General features: G+C 52.3%; 1 protein-coding gene across 3 annotated transcripts in view; it reads right to left on the bottom strand.

Moving 5' to 3' along the window:
- Nucleotides 1–495: 495 nt before the first annotated feature.
- The window catches only part of CCDC93 (coiled-coil domain containing 93), a 91408-nt gene continuing 71922 nt past the window's right edge, over nt 496–19981 (bottom strand). For 2 of the 3 annotated variants that reach the window (XM_036857210.1, XM_036857211.1), the window contains exons 19-24: nt 18458–18566; nt 16427–16509; nt 14341–14378; nt 12698–12782; nt 9844–9957; nt 496–5381 (exon numbers count right to left, since the gene is read on the bottom strand). In XM_036857210.1, the coding sequence (XP_036713105.1) occupies nt 5328–5381; nt 9844–9957; nt 12698–12782; nt 14341–14378; nt 16427–16509; nt 18458–18566 (483 nt within the window). In that variant the 3' untranslated portion in view covers nt 496–5327. Of the gene's footprint in view, nt 5382–8730; nt 8887–9843; nt 9958–12697; nt 12783–14340; nt 14379–16426; nt 16510–18457; nt 18567–19981 lie in introns of those variants that run through there. The other variant, XM_036857212.1, reaches the window with a different exon arrangement.

The raw sequence follows: 19981 nt of genomic DNA, 5'->3' as shown, positions 1-19981 counted from the left end.
TTCACCGTCCCCCCGACCGCGTCCCCTTCACTGCCACCCAAACCCATTCACGTAATCAGAGCAGAGCCACGCTCACTGCTTCGTCTCCCCGGAGCTGTTCCTCTGGAAGAGGAGGGCGCCTGCTTCACTTCTCTATTTCCCCCAAGACCCAAGACAAGGAGATTAACTACTTCGGGCTCAAGGACTTTCAATTCCTAAAGACAGCAGATGCAGTGAACAAGAATCTGATGTCATGTTTCTATTGTTTAGAATAGTAAACAAAGTTAAAATTTTAAAACTTTATTTTTTGAATAGATAATACGTGTACATGGTACAAAATGCAAAAGGTACAAAAGGTACAGAGTGAAAAGTCCCCCCCAGCCCTCTTCCCAGAGGCACGCAAGGCTGTCGGGTTCCCGTGGGTCCCTTCAGAGGCGCTCTATCTGCACACACACACACACACGTACGGACAGGGACAACCACAGGCATTTTCTCCATCCCCTTCCATTGTTTTTCTTTTTTTTTTTAGAAACAAACACTACTAAGCCAAGAGCCTCTTTTCCCCGCTTAACCGTGCATCTTAGGGATCATTCCATGGTAGTACATACAGAGTGGCTTAACATTCCATTGTATGGACTTGCCGCAATTTATTTAACCATTGCCCTATGTTGGTGGTAGTTTCCAACTTTTTACTGTTACAAATAATGCTGCAATGAAAATCCTTGTATACAGGAAAAACCCTTACAAGTAGCATGGCTGGCCCGAAAGATCTGTGCATTTGCACTTTTGATAGGAATTGTCTGACTACCCTCCAAGGGGATGTACTGCTCGTACTTCTGTATCCAGAATGCTGTATCCCGGGGCTGCTTCCCACTTCTTGGTTTCACGTGGCTCAGTCATTTCAACCAGACAAGTTACCTTTATGCATGGCTTACTTTGAGCCAAAACATACTCATGACCCCATCACTGACAGTAATGTGCTTCCTTTCTTCCCCCTTCCCCCCATCTACATGGGGAGAAGATACCTCTGTAAAACATAATTCCTTTGAAAGGCCTGAAACCTCTGACACCTTTCTCATCCCAACTATCAAGGTTAGAGTGTAACAAAGACTCTGGGATCCTCTAAAGCTGCGGAATAAAATTGCCTCCTTGTTCTCAAGCTAAGCATAAAATAGATGAAAGGTTCAATCTAAACTTTGCTAATACGGGGATGCATAGCTGCAATGTGGAGAAGCTGTTTTATCCAGCCAGAATTTCCTCATCATCCACTCTAGCCAGATGCCGAGGAGACCGCGGGGAACAATACAGGCGAGGTGCCTGCATTTGCTGCTCTTACACACCAGAGGGGAGGGCAGGCAACACACGTTGCAAAAGACTACATAAGGGTCCAGCAGTGACGAGTGCCATCAAGACAGCGCAGGGGAGAGGGCAGTGTGTGGTCAGGGCTGCAGGCTGACACTGAGGGGTCTGTGTGAGCAGCGGGGGGTCTGTGAAGGCCCTTGCCCACGATCTGGGAGGGAGGGCAGTCCAGGCAGAGGCAAAGCAGGTGTGAGCCTGGCACTTTTGAGGAACTGACGTAAGGCTGACGCGGAGAACCCGTCGTGGTCCCCACGCTGCCAAAGAGGCTGCAGACCAGCCACTAAATCTCCCCTAATGTTTTTACACATTTATTGTGAGAACAGCGGAGACCATAACATTATTTTTTAGTAGCATTTTCAGCCTATCACCATGTGCTGTGAGAGGGAATGCTGTGGGCTGGCGGAAAAGGACCAAGAGAGGGCCTGGGGACTCTGAAGACGCATCACACAGGCCCCTCTCCCGGCCAGTGCCCAGCCACCCGGACAGACAGCGGGCCCTCACCCTACGGGGGCTCTTCACCATCGGCTCTGCAGCAAGTCATGCTTTCCTTGAGGCCAACGCTGGCCATGTGCGACTCATAAAGTACCTCCTTCCTCAGAGTGTGTTCTAAGCCAGGGATCCCCGACTCCCGGGGCGGTAGTGGTCCGGGGCCCGTTAGGAACAGGGCCGCACACAGGAGGTGAGCGGCGGGCGGGCGGGCAAAGCTTCTTCTGCTGCTCCGCATAGCTCCCCATCGCTTGCATCACAGCCTGAACCGTCCTCCCGCCCCCTTCTGTGGAAAAACTGTCTTCCACGAAACCGGGCCCTGGTGCCAAAAAGGCTGGGGACCGCCCACTAACTGCAGCTCAGGCTCCGCCTAGTAACTCAGCACGTGCTGCTAAAAGGTCCACTCCCCTCTCACACCGGTCACCCGTCACCTGCAGAGAGGGCGACACAAGGCCGTGCTGAGGTGACAGAGATGAGGGTGGCACAGATTTGCAGGCCACAGCTGACGGCCCAAAGCGCCCTCGGGCAGGGCTGCTCTGGTCACTACAGACGCGATCGGGGCTGTCAGCCTGACAGCCTGAGGCCTTCCCCATCCCCTGCGCCTGGTTTCAGGAGGCCCAGGAGCTGCGGGGTTCGTCAGGGAGGGGATCCTCAGCCTGGGAAAGGCCTCCTGTCTTCTGGCCCCACTGCCGGCCCAGTGGACACTGGTAGGACCCGGCTCTCCACAGAACATGGGCAAGGAACCCACACCCAATTAAAACCATACCCTGCAGACTCTAAGAGAGCTCAGGCCTGACGAGCTTGGGCTGTGCCCTCCCTGTTAAAAAGGGAGACAGGCCCCTGGCTTGTAACCTCAGCGCCTCCCTCGGGTGTGATTAGCTGAGCCCAGTGAGCCAGGAGCCGGAACCCAGGCCAAGGACAGCAACAAATACGTCCCCAGGCGCCTCGTGATCGTCTGGTATGTCCTGCTCACAGCAGCTCTGATTTCCGTTTACACCAAAGCAGCCCCGTGTACTCCCTGAGGTGCAAGTGGGAGGGAGGGGAGCCCCGGCCCAGAGGCTCCCCGAGAATCCCAGGGCACCTGCCGTCAGCAAGCTCACTGCTCTGACTGAGCAGGGACAATGGACCGCTCCCCGGGGAATCCCTGTTCCTCCCGAAGCACAGGTTTCCTAAAAGTAACTTACTTTTTTTAGCTCCAGAAAAGCCTGTGGGCTTAGCAGAACAGCCAGCCATACTCTGTGGGCACACGGAAGGACACAATCCTGGGAGGGCCCCCTGAAGGGCTTCTGAAATGATCAGGGCCTCGCGGCATCTCCTCAGCCTCTGAGGCCTAACTGTAAAGCACGTCCTCGTTTTATGTCCTCATTACTCACAAGGGCACCGTCCGCCCTGTGGCTTATCTGTGGCAAACAGAATTCTCAAGACGGGCTTCTGTAGTTTAATTCAAAATGTGCTCAAGGAACAGAAGTTGATTTATTATCTGGCTTAGGCCTCGTAGATTAAAAAATGGGAAAAGATATCTACTGATACCTCCCTACACCAAAACCAAACCAAACGAAACTGTTTAGAAACAGCCCAAAGTAAACGCCCGTACTTGTAGAAGAATTATCGGTTGCTTTGGATTAGTCGTGCCCTACTTTCCCCGATCATCTAGAAGGAGGACCGCCACAACCTCCGATATTACCTGTTCCTCCTCCCTACCACCTGTGGATAATACACGAATAATCCAATTGCTCAAAAGTTGTTAGTTAGGGAGTGGGCCTGTGAGCTTCTCAACAAGATAACTAAGATGTTTCTCTGAACCCGAAACGGTTTCCGGTCAAACTGTCGTCTCCTTCCCCTGCCCTCGGGGCACCACCTGCTCTTTGGCAGTCACTTGCTTCAACTTCATCGAGTCCTTTCAGAACCCACAAATGACCGGGCTCAGGGCACGTGAGAAGCGCACGGCCCAGGCGCAGCGCCCTTATCACTGGGCACCGGGGGCAGCCTCCTCATGGGGTGGGCCTCGCTGCCAGGACACAGAAGCCAAGGGCTGCTAATCCAGCAAGAGGCTGTTTAAGTCTGTACGCATCAGCCCTGCTTAACGCATACATCAGGGAACTAAAAATGAGCGCGGTGTCCCCGTGGCTGCACTGAGAGCCCTACTTGCATGTTTCAGCTTTTATGTTTTATGGCCCAAACCTGCTGACTGGTACGTGTGCAAGGCGCGTGTGGAATGACGTGCAAGCCTCGTGCTGAGTTCACTGACCCCAAGCTGCCAGATTCCCCAGGGCTGGGGCAGGAGGAGTTCCGTCTGGATGGACTGCTCCTTCCGGAGGAGAAACTTGAGCCTTCCACCTTCCCTTCAAGGCCTTGCAAAGGCGGGTCCCAGCCCACCTTTCCAGACTGGTTTCTAAAGCCTCCTGCAGAGACTGGCCACTCACTCCTCTCCCCACAAGCATGCCTTGCACTCTCCCTACACCCTCTTCAGTTTTAATCACAGCCATACTTTATCCAAAATGGCCTTCCCACCAATCTCTGCTATTACATTGCTGTTCCCCCTTCAGATCCAGCCCAGCCCCAGCCGGCTCCATGAAGCCCTCCAGATCTCCACCCACCTCGCTGCTCTTCCTGCTGGGACGCCCTCTGGCACCTGCTCACGGCTGGCCCCTCTGCCACTTACACGCTGGCCTGGACGGCCGTGCCTGGTGGCAGAGCCCATCTCCGGGCCCAGCCCTGACCTGTGCAAGCGGAGGGCGTGTGATGTGCTCTTAGCGAGGGGGAGGCACAGGACCATCCACAGGTAGGCTGGGACTCCCAGGAGAAGAGGGTGAGGTGAGGGGTCATTCTTACTTACGTGTCCTCAAGCTGAAGCCCTTGTTTTCGATTTCTGGTGGGATGGACTTGAGCGGAGCGTGAGGGTGAAGCCAGGGCAGGTGCTGAGCTTTCTTTCTAGCTGCTACACCATCAAGCCTGCTGGCTGGCACCCGAGGGGACGGGAACAAAAGGCACCACGGGCAAGTGAAAGGCCCAGGTGAGCAACACTCACCTGGGCTGGTCATTCAGCTAAAACCCTTGTTTATTAGGGAAAAAAAAATCCCGGAGGTCAAGCTCTGGGGCCACTCGCCAGGAGCCTGGCAGCAGGGTCTGCGCCTCCCTGCTCTCTCCCTCAGCGTCTCCGTCTCAGCGGCTGCTCAATTAACATTACTTTATTCAGAGTCCAGACAAACACGGTACCTTCATATGTGCAATGTCACTGGAGAAATAAGAGCTGAATCGACACAGAGAACAAATACTGCCCACATTTCTTCACCGGAGGATGGGCGTTATCCGAGCCACAACGGTTGCACCATCTGATTCCATCGACAACAATGGAAGCAAACAGGAGAAAGGAAATATCCAGGGTGTCGAGATCATCACACCTGCATCTTTGCTGCAGCGTTCAGAACCATTTCACCATCTTGTAGTAGATACACGGCATTTAGAAAAAGACATCAGTGACGTACGATGCCGTCTGGGAATTTTCAGGAGGCCTTGGCTTTCACCTTGGACAGCAGCACCTCGTTCTTGCGGCCCTCCTGGAGGGGAAGCAGAGAGAGAGAGAGCAGAGAGGTGGGGGCCGCGTCAGCACCCGCGTGAGGCTCAGATGGCCTCTCCATCCTTTCCCATCCCGCAGGGAGCCCTGCGGACCATGGAGCGGCCTCCTTGCACGCCGCCACCGGCATGGCATAGCTTCCTGGCCACATGCTGACCTTCAAGGCCCCAGCGGCTACAAAGACGACTGGTTTCTGGCCTGTCAGACTGAGGATTGGAGAGGATTAGGCACTGTCGTTCCAAAAGACTTCAAGACGCCTCTAAGATCCCAAGGGACAGAAGCAGAAAGCAGACACCTACGTGCCAATCTCGGACCCGTCCAGCGAGGAAGGGGCAAAGTCCTCGGAGACCACGGCCTAAGGAGTTGCAAGAGGCAGCCCCAGTCCACACAGCAGGCAGAGCACGTAGAAAAGCTCCTACCCCGGCAAGAGTGAAGGTTAAGAATACCCTTGGCTTTACGAGAGAAACCCACAGAAGACAGAGGGAGAGAGACGCGTCAAGGGACACCTCCCCCTCAAAGTGAGCTGAAGCAAAGCCCTCACTGTGTGCGCGGAGGGGTCACTGGGGCCCTCCCCCGCGTGGGGAGTCTGGCGTCCAGGGTGCAAGGCCACCGCTGCATCGTTTTGTATCCCCTTCTTCCAAAGCTTATCACTGTGTGTCCTCCTTCCCCCTTGTTCGTGGTGGCCTTGACAGCTCAGGGTACCTCCATCTGCTAGCACACCATCTCCACCCCTTCCCCGGGCCACGTCACAAGGAGCCGAGTGAGAGGTGAATGCGGTAGGGGGAAGCGCCTGGAGGGGTCGAGCCTGAGGGTGCAGGCCCGGCAGTGTGGCTAGGCCTCCAGTTGCCATGCTTGGCTGGAGATCCACTTAGTGTGCAGGAAAAATTTTCTGTCATCCTTGGCCCCTCTGCATCCAAGACCCCTAAGGTCAATGTTTCCATCTCCCTGGGCCCGGCCAGGCGCTCCCACTTGTCTGGAGGCCCTTTGGTCTTTCTGGCTGCAAGGACCCTGGTTCACCCGGGGGTTTCTGCGTATCTTCCACTCAGAGCTGGGGAGGCTCTGGGCTGGGCGGGGGTGAAGCTGAATTGTTCTGCCAGAAGCAAGATACTCTGACATTTTTTAAGCACGTGCTTTTGGAGGGGTAGATAGTTAATTTTTCCTGGGGATGGGAAGAAAAAGAAGGTGAAGATAAGTAACATTTGTTGTGTCAGAAAAGGTGAGAAGAAAGTTTTCTTATTTAAGACGAGTTACTGAGATTTGCTTGGGCGAAAAACCTCCAGCCAAAAAAAAAAAAAAGGCGGGGGGGGGGCAGGGGTAAAGACAGAACAAGACAGGCAGAGTCATGTTATTATACTGTTACACTACTTTCTCTACTTCTGTGTGTTTTTCAAAATTTCCATAATAAAAGGATAAAACAATAAAACAATGAATAAATAACTTTTGTTACCCACCTCACCTTCTGAATAGAGCAAAGAAAAAACCCCCAAAAACCAAAACAAACAACCCGTAAGCGTCAAAACACTGCTGTGGCAGAGACCACCAGGGTGATTCTGCTCGTCACACCACACTGAGATGATGCTTGAAGTTCTCAGTAAAGACATCCTTGGCTGTCACCTGGTGCGTGAGCACTGATTACATTTCATGGAATCTCCTCGGAGCCTTTCGGGACTACAGAATGATACTGTCTGTCTGTTCAAAGCAAATACAGAAAGGGCCCTTTAGGTATTTCTTTCTATAAGAAAAGGGAAAATGTCTCCTCCCTCCTGCTTCTTTCCTGCTGAAGACGGTACAGGGCTCGCTACGTGCCAGACACCCTGAGTTCCACTCACCGGAGATTACGTGCCCAGAGCCAGCATCATAAGAATGTATGGCTGGCATTTGTCAGAGCCAGGCTAGAATCTGAATCTTGGTTTGGTGACCTTGTGACAGACTGTGCTTTGAGAAACACAATTAGTTGGTGTAATAATGCGATTCAGGTGATTCCAGAGTATGTGTTTTTTCCTGGCAGACTTGTTACTAATAAACTGTCCCAGAGCAAGCAAGCTAATGGGATTTTAGAGACAACCCGATGTTGCCAGTCAAAAAGGCCTTGATCCCAGAAGAGGCTGGATCAGGACGAGGCCATGACCCGGTGCCGGCACGGAGCCCACAGGCGTCATGGGGCTCAGTTAATGTGGAGTCAACTGAACCATAAAGGGACGATGGCAGTGGTCAAAGGCCATGTTCTGGCTAACACCGTGCTCTGCATGAAGAACCATTACTGCCCAGGACGGTGCTGGGGACCAGGATGCAGTGAGGATTCAGAACTGGGGAGCAGAAACCCAAGCAGGTCGGGCAGAGGCACATGAAGGAGGCAGACAGAGGGTTCTGGGAGGAGAGTCCATCCTGGGATGAAAGTCTGCCTTTTCGAACTGTGTTCCTTCCACAAATGAGATCTTACCTGACACTGCAATACGTAAAAGAGCAGAATTCCTCTGCCTGGGGGAATGGGGTGGAGACTGGGGAGTAGCAAGCAAACCTCAACACCTGTGATGGCCCCAAGTTACCTCAGAGGATCTTGGAAAAAAAATTTAAGATTTGGGAATGCTAACCTGTGGTGGTTAATTTTAAATTTTTGCCAAGTAAAATGATAAAAAAAAAAAAGGAATGCATACTGTTGCTATCATTTTATAAGAGAGAGCAATTTTAACATCAAAAAACAAGGGGACATGCAATTTTTTAAAAAGGTGAGTCCTTTAAGTGAAATACACTTAGCTATCTGAGGAACATATTACATTCCCCCTACCCCCTTTCTTCCAACTTGTTTGGCCAGCACCAGGTCCAGTCTGGGGTCTTCTCGGGCTCTGAGGGCCCCACCCTCAGTCTCTGACTGAGAGTAACTGTGCCGAGGAGGCGGGAACGTGGAAACCTCAATCTCAACACGTCTGAGGGAACCTTTCCTTCAGAGATCACCCCAAGCCTTCAGCCTGAGAGCCTGCAGTGCAACCATGAGCTTTTCTGCTTCACTTTCATTTGCTTTGCTTCTGACAGCTTATACTTACCCTCCTGAACTCATCTGCTTTCTGCTCCGGCTGTCAAAGGGCAGTGCTGGTGTTCACACAACACGTGAAATGTAATTCTCCTCTGGGCCTCTTCTCTTTGCGCGTTATTTGGGAAGAGTGAGCTCTGATGGGGAGCAGCGGGTCCCTATCTGTTCCCTGTCAGCTCCAACTCCTGTCGGCTACAGGGGCTCCCAGGCCCGGAGCACCTCGCCTGGCCACTCTGCCCAAGGCCAGGTCCTTCTCATTGGAGAGAGGCCTTCCCTGACCACACCCTCTACATTAGTCCCCGCCAAGGCAATGGCTGGAAGTACTTCTTACTTGTTACTACTTGTTTATGAGGGTCTGCTTCCTAGCTTGCTGTCTCCCCGACCACAGTGCAAGCTCCCGGACACAGGGACCCAGTCTGTTTTACGACCTGATGTATCTATCCCAGGGCCGTGGCAGGAGCTGGAAGAACATTTGTTGAAAGGACGAGAGAATCTGAAATGCCTACGGTTGTGGTTCTCAAAAGTCAAGTTACAAAAGAGGGAAGAAGTAGAGAAGAAAAAGACAAGGAAGGGAGAGGGAAGAGCCTTAAAACAGGTAAGGACCAAATTACTGGTATGGAAAGATTGTATTTTTTATTCCACTGACCACACCCCAGGATACAACTATCTTTAGCCGCCCCCTGTATTTTCAGCAATCCCTAAATTCACTAAAACCACATGCATTTACATTAGAAAGGGGGAAAAATTCCTGAAAATAAAGCTGATGAGACAGATCTTGGCAAGCAACAGAATGAAGTCTCCTTTCTGGAAATTTTCTTAAGAAAAGGGCACGTTTCCTTCTGGAATGATGGAGAATAATCCTGCCCAAATGCAGGGAGAAAAGACAGGGGCAAACAAAATTCATCTACGTGTGGGTGTGACAGGTGCCAGACACAGACTAGATGCTCTCCTCTCTCGTCTGACCCAACAGGGATGAGGTCCCTCCCCACCTGCACAGCTGGCGAGTGGCAGGATCTGAACGCAAGCCTGCCGCACTCAAATTCACTCTCCTCCCATGTGGCTTCTCAAGGTCCCTCCCCAGTCTAAGACTGGGAGGAGGGAAAATGCTAGACCTGAACCCATAGCAAACACTGTTTCCAGGTGGGCTGATGGTGCCATTTTACTTGTGAGTTTAATGTGGTTACCGAGTGTTAGGAAGTTGAAGTGACGTTTCTTAGAATGTTCAGTTAGAGCCTCAAGATGGGCCACAGAACGACGCAATCGTGATGCACGCTTTACTGTCACATCCACTGCCAACTTGCTATCTCCCATTTCAGACCAGTGGAAAAACAAAGCAATGCTCTGGTTTGCAACGGCTCATCTGGGGGTGAACACAAATCTCGCCCAGCCTTACGTGCCAGCCCAGCCCTCCTCTTACCTCCTTGAACTCTTTCACAGTCTTAAAGTACAGCCTCTGTTTTTCTAACAGTTCCAAGTACTGGTCGTTCAACTGGTCTCTTCTCATTTTGTTCTCTTGCTTCTTCTTCTCCATCTGTTGAAACATTTTGGGAAACGGTGATGAAAGGCATGTTCTGACCAAGGGCGGCTGGCAACGTCCAACTATTACTAACATTTTCATGGATATCCTTCCAGTAGTTTCCTTCTATGCATCATTTTTGAGGTTGGTTTATTTATTTGCATAATATTGCACAGAGATTATAATTTTTCAGCAATTCTCCTCTCACTGGGCATTAACTGTTTCATTTACAGTAAGTCCCCTATATACGAACCTTCAAGTTGTGAACTTTCAAAGATGAGAACGTGCATTTGCGCGTCCAATCACGTAAGTTAGTTCACGTGTCTGGCGTACGCTGTCATGTGTGTGCATCCTCTACAAGTGGTTGTGCTTTTGTGTACTTTACTGTACAGTACCGGATAGAGTACAGTATCTTTATTTCAAGTCCAGGATGTCCGGAAGCAAGTGTAAAAGCAGCGGTGATGTAGCTGGTACTGTGCTGTACTTTTCAAGGTACTGTACTGTAAGATTAAAAATGTTTTCTTTATTTTTTTGTGTTTGTTTTTTATGTATTTTTTGTGTGAAAAGTATTATAACCTATTACAGTACAGTACTGTATAACTGATTGTGTTAGCTGGGTACCTAGGCCAACTTTGTTGGACTTAAGAACAAATTGGACTTACGAACGCGCTCTCGGAACGGAGTTCGTTTGTAGGGGACTTACTGTAATGAGTCTTTGTGTGTGTGAATGTAAACAATTTCACAAGAAACAGGCAGGCAGTTCCCTCTTTATTCAGCAACTCTTCCACGGACACCTAGTCTGTTACTCGCACTCACTGCTCGTCTGTTCCGTGTACACCCTGCACCTGACAGTTCCGGGGAAACCTGAGCTCTGGGGTACACACACCCCCCTGCCACCTCGATCTGAGCAGGACCCATCATGACACCCAGATACGGAGGGCTATGATTTTGTTTCTTGTAAATAAACACAACAAAAGACATCCATCCAAATGAGCACTGTTCTGCAGAGCAGACTTACTCCATTCGAGTGCCAGTCAATATTCAGACCCTACCTGGAACCCTCGTTGAGAACTGCTTTTGGAGTCAACAGAATGAATTCACTTAAAACAGGCAGTCCTTGGGTGCCTGCTACAGGCCAGGTGCTGCTGTCAGGCACCAGCAGCACAGACCCGAGAGGAGAGAGCCCTCCCTGCCCCGGGACCCGACCATCCTTCTGGTGCCCGGCCACCTCGCGGGGGCACGGGCACGGGCTGCCTCCTTCGCTGGCCAGCACTGAGGTGCCTTCGCCATGAAGCCTGGGGGAGGATGGAGAGAAGGAAGGGGTCGGGCCCATTTCTTTCCCCAGGAATGCATCAGAGAGTAAACAAAGGGGAAGCCAAAGGGGAAAAACCCCAGTAACTTCCCGTTGTTCTTTACTATGAACAAGAGCATCTCTCTGAGGACAAGCATGGCGGCTGGAAAGGTCCCCGCACTGAGGCTGGGTGGTTACAGGCCTGCGGTTGGCCAGGCTCTCTGCCCCCACTTCCCTCTCACCCCAGATCATCAAGAAGGGACTCCACTCCCTCTTGCAAGAGAGCCTGTCCGCCCTGGGTAAGGGTCCACGCACGGGGACAGGTGCTGCCTCAACTTTGCCCTCATTTTTGACGTTGAATAGTCTTGTCACCAGTGACATATTTTTTCTTTTTTCTTTTTTTTTTGCTCTTTTGACATGATTTTATTGATGTCCTTAATAGCAAGATGAATATTTTGCTACAGGGAAAGGGATATGGCGAGCTTTTGCCCGCAGTTCATCTCTGGTGAGATGGGATTACAGGCAGCTTGAATGAGTGCATTTTTAGGACAGGTCCTACAGGCAATCCTTCCTTTCATGTGTTTACACTCTGGTTGCCCTCATTGGACCACTTTGCCCCAGGATTGTGAGAGGAGATGCCCTAAGTCCCCAGAAGGTTTCACTGCCGTGCCCGAGGACCAGGTGTGTGATATGTTTTAAAAACACGACCAAAAGCAAGAGACACTGGAAGCACTAGTTAGGATTTGTCTGGCGATGGTAGTGGGAGGCTGCGGCTGCGTGTCCGGCTTCCAGACCGTCAGCAAGTCTTCTTTCCTACTGACAGAGTGGCCCCTGCAGAGCCCCAGAGCGTGGAAGTCCCCACGCTGCGCCCCGTCTGGATGGTTCTCTGCAAAGCTATCTCTGGAGCACCCACACCCCTCTTCAGTTCCTCTCTTTTCTCTTCTGACTTCTGAGACTCAATATCCTCTCACTTTAGCAGAGTTCAGCAATTACTTGCACTTTTTACAGGGGGTTCCTGGAAACTAAAATGCTCTTAAGATGCTAAGGAATGAATCCCTAACGGTAGAATGTCAGGAACCAAAGAGCCAGTGAGGATGTGATTCTGGGCAAGAGAGAAGGCCTGCTGGTGAAAGTCAGTTTCCTCATCTGTGAAATGGGGGGAACCCCACTCACTTAAGAGGGCTTTGAGGAGGATTAGCACAGTGCTTGGCACATGGTAGGTGTTCAGTCCACAGAGCTGTTGCTAAGAACAGCCCGTGAACGACCAGTGCAGGTAGCCCATGGAGCTGGCCTGCCCACTGCAGGGTCAGAGGCCTGGTGGGACCCCTTGCAGAGACACTGAAGATGTGTCTTCAGAATTGAGAGCACATTCCCAGGACAAACAGAAGAGGCCTGCTTTCCCCAGGGCCTTCTCCACCACCAGTGTGAAACCCTGGCTGCATTACAGAAAGGAAACCATCTGACCTTCATTCGATTTTGCTTAATTCCTTCTACGATCTGTTCCATCTGACGTAAAAACTGGTCCCGGGAAGCGGGGGAGGCCATGGCTCTGAAAGAAAGACCAGCAGAGGTATGGCCAGCAAACAGGACTCTCAGAAAAGAGGAGGCGCCGAGGAGTCAGCCCTGTACCCAGATAACGCCCCAAGACGCAAGCAGGCATTTGCAAGGCAGGATGGACCCGTGGGGCCCCCGAGATTCCAGGCAGCCAAAGATTCTAAACTCCGAGGAAGGCATGAAAACTAGCCTGGTCTTGTAACTGAATAGTAATCTTCTTTTCCCACTCTCCCTGTAGTTTTCTTACTAATACATATTTTCTTAAATAAAATAAAACGTGACTAAAATTAACAATTTTCTTTTTTTTAATTTTGAATGATGGCAGGCTCTGCTTAAGAACCTTAGTTTTTAAAAATCTGCAGATTTAGAGGCACTGCTCAAGATTGAGAGACATTTTCTGAGATTTTCCTAAAACCAGGCTGGGAAACCTGGTCCTGTTTCCAGGAATAGCAGCTAAAGAAGTGATGTCCTAAAACATGCCCCTTCACCTCCAGTTCTGCAGAGGAAATGACACCAGAAGGATCACAGCACACGGATACAAGAATGAGAATTCTTCCAAAGGACAGGCTGACAGAAAGCAGAATTCGCCACAAAAACACTCAAACCTCAGCTTCTCTCAACGATCAGGGGCTAAAGACGCAGGCACCATTTTTAGAAATGTCACAAGGTTGTTAAGTCACTAACTGAATCTGAATATTAAATGGGGCTGTGAGGATTTTTGTTTGTTTTTAGTTAGAAATGAAACTTAAAAGTCTAGAGCTTGTTATCCATTAAGATCTTAGTTGCTGGTCACCTGCCAGGGGACAGCAGAGACCTGTGCTGAAAGGAGAGGAAGCCTGATGGACGGAGAGCCAGCCTTGGGCTGCCCGGATGGCGGGCAGGCCAATGGCCATGCTTGAGGGCTGGTATGATTTGGGTACAGATGGGCCTTGCCATCCAACTTTTGGAGAACATATTTATACCTGAACAAAGTAGTTTAGAGTATGCACATGACTTAAAAGACAAAATCTACCACAAGATTTGAAAAGTATTTTAAAAAATCATATAGATTATTTCATTATTTAAATTTTATTTTATCTTATTTTATTTTTTGGCTGCGCCACGCGGCTTGTGGGATCTTAGTTCCCCGACCAGGGACTGAAGCTGGGCCCTCGGCAGTGAAGGCGTAGAGTCCTAACCACTGGACCGCCAGGGAATTCCCTCGTTATCTAAATTTTAAAGCATCTCTATGTGCTCAAAAACAAATGTTATTAATCTAATCCTAGAAGGACAAAAGTAATCTATGAAGAAATCATAGTAGTTAGGCATAGTCAAATTATTTGAAAGTTCACCTTTTCCCTAAGCTATTCCTTGGTGGTTTTAAGATTCACTGTATCAAGTTTTTGCAAGAACTCAAGCTCTGCGTAAACCAAGGCACATCTGCACGCAGCAGCAGGGGTGAAAGCGTAAGAATCCCACCCTGGGCACTGAGCCTTGCTCGATCAGGCAGAGGTGAGCCAACAAAAGCGCAGGGCACACGAGCTACTGACGGGAGGAGGACCGAGAGCACTTACTGTGAGAAGTTCTCATGAACTGAGTTCAGCAGGCTAATCTGGGGAGGAAAGAAGAACAGAAACAACAAGCAAAGGCTGAAAGATGCCTGGGCTAAACCCCAGCCACTGCAAGCTTGTCACGTGTCTCTGAAGGCCGCTTCTGAGATGAACACACCTCGTTCGCACAGATGAAAGTAACATGAAAAAAAAGAGCAACGTGTTCTCACCTCCAGAGTTTCCCCGGAGCATCTAGCTTCCCACAGCCATGACCACAGGAATGACGGAACCCAAATCCCAGCTGGGAAGCCTAAGCCAACACTAGGGCCCTTAGGGCTGCACCACAGCCCTTTCGATCTCACCAGACGCTGCCCTTTATTCTCAGGGCCATCAGCTTAGCAGAGGGTCAGTGGGCGCGGAGGGTGACAACACTGTGCCCGTTCGTTCTACTCCTTCCCACAAAGTCTCTGCCAATGCGGTCAGCTGCCGGGCGGCCCTGGGAGCCTCCACGGGGGTGGGGGGCGGGTGCACCATTCAAGGCCCCTCTCCCCTAGAAATGCCATAGCCCGCACCTAGGACCCTCTATCTGTCCTGATGATCATCCAGGGCAGGCCTCTGAGTCTGGAGTCTAGAAACCTAGGTCCTCTTTCTGGCTCTGTCACTGACTCGGCTTGTGAGCTCAGGACTGGGCATTTACTATACTTGGACTCAGGTTCACACTCTGTAAAACGGAGATGATATTCTTGGCCTTGTGACTCCACAGGCATGTTGAAAGCTAAAATATCACAGGTATAAATAGACTTGAGATAAAATGTACAGTTTATCCAAATGCAAACTTCTAACCGCATTAGTATGGCTTGGAATTAAATAGCCCCACCCCCTGCATACTCCTCGTTTTTACAAGAATGCAACAATTTTAAACACTGCTGATGAAGGAAGGTCAGTGGGGTTCGAGCCTTCCTCAGAAGGGGCTGCCCGTCTTCCCTCACCAGGCGGGAAGACCCCAAGGCCAGGGCGCGCAGCAGAGGTACCCCCAGGGCTGACGTAAATCCCCCCAAACGCACTCGGATCATCTACTCGAACGTTTAGCAGATGGCTGTTCTGTGCCCATCACTGGGTACGGCCCTGGATACAGAGAAAACAGAACCCAACCCCTCCTCAAGGAGTGCCTCTCGGAGGAGAGACATTGATCTGGTTTGACTGACAAGAGGCAGTCAAGGACAGCACTCACTGATGCCTCCATTTGGGTCCAGGTAAGAGACACATCTGTAATATTGTTCTTAGTAAAGTGGTAATTAGTGCGGGTTGCAGGATGATGATAAAATAAAAACAGGTTCTGTCACCCTCATGGGGAGGGGGGGGCAGGAGCTAACACGTATCACCACGAGCGAGGGACTTCACAGGCATTGCCTCGTTCTGTCTCCATCACTGCAGGAGTTCTCCCCGTTTTACAGGTGAGGAAGGTAAGGCCGCACTGACACCCAAACCCGTGTGAGTCCAGAGTGCCTGCTGGAGCCGCCACACTGCTGCCGCTGGGAAGACAGCGCTGCGTTCTCCTAGACACAGCTGCACACCTGCCCCGATCGTCTGCCTTCCATCGAGGGCCCTGACCACCAGCGGATCTGGCCTGAGCCAGAGTCACACGGAGGGGCAGCCCCGGTCACCCCTCCCACTCCTGGTTTCGTTCTCACAATTCTTTTAGTTCACGCCTCTGTCTGCCGCTGAGGATTCAACCGCCACCTCCCCCCGTCAACTCTGACAGCCCACCCGCCCCATTTCCTTTAGCTGGTTCTTTCCTTCCTCTAAAACTCAAACTACAGTTTCACCAACTCCAGGCCCTCCTCTGTATGCACCTCTCGAGCTTCCAGGATGTTTCTTTTTATGACGTCGTCTCTCACGAGGCACCACACAGCTGCTGCCCACCCTGCGCAGTGGGAGCCCCGACGAACCCGCACTTTCTGACTCTGGACCCGGCACTGGGCACACGACAGGTGTTCCTCCCACTTCAGCCGAAGGCGTCGCGACACCAGGTCCGTGTGAACTTCCCGCGCTGACAGCACGGGTAGCTGCTCATCTGATTTATGCCTCTTCTTTCTCTAAAGGCTCTTACCTCTTTTTCCAAATAAACCTTTTTGTCATCCAGGGTATTATACAGAGTGAAGAACTGCTTGGTTTCTTTGTGCACTGCTGAGACTGCAAATGCAAAGAAATCAGCACACGAGTGAGAAAATGTATCAGAACAATCCTGCGTACCCTCTCCCCGCGGAGGCACCGCAGGACTCGGACCTGCCAGCGCTGGCTCTCACTCGCCGTCTGCGCGGAGGCCCCACGGGGCACACAGGCCGACGGCACGCGCGTGGCAGCCAGGACGCGGAGCCAGCGGAAGCTCCCTGCCGGCGTGCGGGGCGCGGGTCTGTCCGAAGCCCTCCCGGTGAGGGGTCCCGGGGGGAAGGCGGAGGGACGAAGCAGCGCCAAGCCAGCTCTTCCTGCCTGCGGGCCCCCTCCCTTCCCACGCCCCCCAGCAGCAGCCACAGCCGGCTCACTTTCCTGAAGCCCGTGCTTGGGGAGAAAGAGCTAACTTAAGGCAGGAACTATCTTCTGCTGAGAAACTGCCGTCGTTGACACCTGCCCCTGATCACCTGAGTCAAATGGGAGGACCGCATGAAACATCAGGGTGGTGGGGTTAAGACGCGAAAGGAAGCGTGCGTCTGGACGCATGTTCTGAGCAGGGACAGTGCTCCGGCTTGAAGCAGGAAGGATGGCTGAGATGCCAACATCTCAAGGGAAGATCTGGGGTATACTCTGAAAGAAGACTTGGCGTTTTCCAAGCGGGAACTGCAAGGCACTGGCCTCCTGGGCCTGGGACCAGCTCACAGGGGTGGGGGACACAGGGAGTGCAGGGGGGCCAGCTGGCCCAGACGAGGCAGGATTGAGGATTCTGAAGACTGTCCATCCAGTTATGGGGAGCTATTAAATATCAAGGCTTTTAAAGCAAGAGTGTAAAATGATCAAATTGTGTGTGAGAAAGACCCCTCAGGCAAGAGTGCAGACAAGGGGTTAGACTCTGGGCAGTGATGAGAAGGTGGCTACAGCAGAGAAGACGGGGGGGTCTAAGTGGGCTTGACAGCGATCCCGGTGACCGAGGGGAAAGACGGGGAGGGAGGCAAGTTCAGTCTTGTATGTGTTGAGTTTGGGGTACCCGGAAGACAAGCAAGAGTGGGAGCCCAAGGAAGGGGTGATGGCCCAGGATCTGTTTACAGAGGATGTGAGCTGGGCCTTGAAGGATTTTGTCTAAGAGAGGGAAGAAGGGGTCCCAGGCGCAGGTTAACAGGAGTCAAGGCCTAGGATGTCAAAGTGCATGGTGTGTTCAGAGGCAGCGTGTGGGCTGAGGAGGCCAGAGTGGGGACTGAGGGCAGGAAATCGGGACCTCCAGGCAGGCCACTTAGACTGGGGAGGATCCTGGGCAGGATGAGGAGAGAGGCTTTCTTCAGCGGGTCTAGGAAGCGCCTGCGGATTTGCCACTGGAGAGAAGTGATGTGACTGGACGGGTGGATGACGGGCTCAGGAGGGGCTGCAGACCAGCTAATGCTCGCTGGGCTGAACTAGGATGCCAGGGAGGACAGATATGGCAGCAGCACTGGGAAGAGAAAGGCAATGACAGCTTTGAGTGTCACTCTGAGCCTGACGAGACGCGCTCACTGATTTAGGCCGAGGGAGACCCAGTCCTGCATCCCTGGGTGAACGTGATGCTGTTAAAGGCAAGGACCACACGAGCAAGAAGGTTTGCAGAGGAGAAGAACAATGAGCGAAGGCTGAACTAGAGATGCCGGGGTCACGAGGTTCCGTGTGACGTTGGAAAGTGGAGCCCGATGACTGACAGGGATGAGGGTGGGCTAGAAGCATCGCTCTCAGAGCTCAATCAGCGTTAAGTATCTGTCCAGGGAGAGGGCAGTCAGAGCTCCATGGTGTTTCTCCTGGGCTTCTGGGCTACATGAAATGAGTGGGCCTGACGATGAGCTGGGGGCCCTCCCAGGGGTGGCTTTCATGGACGGCGCCACCACGCTGAAGTGGGACAGAGCCCCTCGCCTCCTGCCCCTCCCAGGGTCAGCCTCGGGAGCTTGTGTGTGGTCGATGCACCTACTTTGGCGGTAGAGTTCGATAAATCTCTTCTGATACTGTATTAGCTCGGCTCTGCTGGGCACTTCGTCAATCCTGCGATGCAAAATTGCTATTTCTCGGTTTCTTCGAGCCTAGATGCAAACGGGAGGGGGAGACAACACTGTTTGGTGAAAGGCCTTACGTGCCCTCTGGGGAGCCAAAACACTGCCGCCACCGACCCTGTGCCCACACACCCGCCCTGGAATGCAGGCACCCGACGCGGCTGCGGCCTGAGGCGCGCGTCTCAGACCCTGACTCCCCCGGCAACACAGGGAGAAGGCGTCAAAATAATGGATCGGAGGGAGGATTCTGAACGGGAGGGCATGTGTGGATGGTGCCGCCAGCCAGCCCACCAGGCCCCCAAGGACTCCAGAGCAGCTGATTCCCGGCGCCAGGCAGGGACCAGGCAACAGAAGTGCTTCCCAGGTGACAAGGGAGCTGCCCTGCTGCCTCCGTGCAAATCCCAAATCCCTTAGCGTGTTTTGAAAAGCTCCTACAGTTTCCTCCCAAAGCAGCTTTCTGGCACTTTCCCCCTCCTGTGAAACGAACTGGGCTCTTCTAGCTGAACTGCCCCAGGTGCATCCGGGGAGGCAGGGCTGTGTGTGGCACCGGGGAGACCTCGGGCTCCGAGGCGGGCGGCTTCCCCGAGGGGCAGCGCTGAAGAGGGCCACCCAGCTCCCACCACAGGTTCACGGCCTCCCCGTCCTCCCCGTCTCCTGGCCCACTTTATCACAGCGGCAGACGGGGACCTCTAATTCATTAGGGTGCAAAAACCCCTCCAGGCGCAAAACCCCCTGTCAACTCTCGTGATCAAACCAAAATAGTGCCTGCTGCTCCGGCTAGAGTGGAGGGAAAGATGCACCTCTCCCTGTGGCCAAGGCTGCACCTCCCATGCGTGCTCAGGCTCTGGCTCCTATACTTTCTCAGGAATCCAAAGATAAAACCATGCACTCTTTTCACTGTATCTTTAACCTCTCCTTTTCTACTGGCTTCTTCTCATCGGCATTTAAGTATGTTCAAGCCCCTCACCCTTAGAAAGGCCCTTCCTTAAACCCTGATCACCTTTCAGCTTCCATCTGTCCCCTCCCTTTAACAGCACAACTTCCCGAGAGCAACGTGCCCCACTGGCTCTGACCCCTCCACTCCCCTCGGTCGCCCTTCAACCCGCTGCCACTGGCTGCTCCCAGCACCCACTGGCACCGCTCTCGCCAAGGTCACCGCAGACCTTCTCTCTGCACCTATGGCAATTCTCAGCTTCCAGCTTTCCTGACTTCTGGCAACACCGACCCTTCTCTCCACTGGGCTCCCTGCTCAGCTGCCACGAGACCTCGGGCTCCTGTTTTCCCTGGGCCTCCGGCTGCCCGCTTGGTCTCAACCCTCATTGGTGGAGTCCTTCTTTCCCTCTTCTCGGCCTGTATTTTCACATCCTAGGTTATCACCTATACAGCGCTGACCCCCAGATCTCCAGCCCAGACTATTCCTACTTGGGTGAGTACCCCAACCTTTA

Source organism: Balaenoptera musculus, chromosome 7, assembly GCF_009873245.2.
Source record: "Balaenoptera musculus isolate JJ_BM4_2016_0621 chromosome 7, mBalMus1.pri.v3, whole genome shotgun sequence".
NCBI lineage: Eukaryota > Metazoa > Chordata > Mammalia > Artiodactyla > Balaenopteridae > Balaenoptera > Balaenoptera musculus.
Note: the sequence above shows the minus strand (reverse complement) of the source record. Positions and strands in the feature narration are given on the sequence as shown.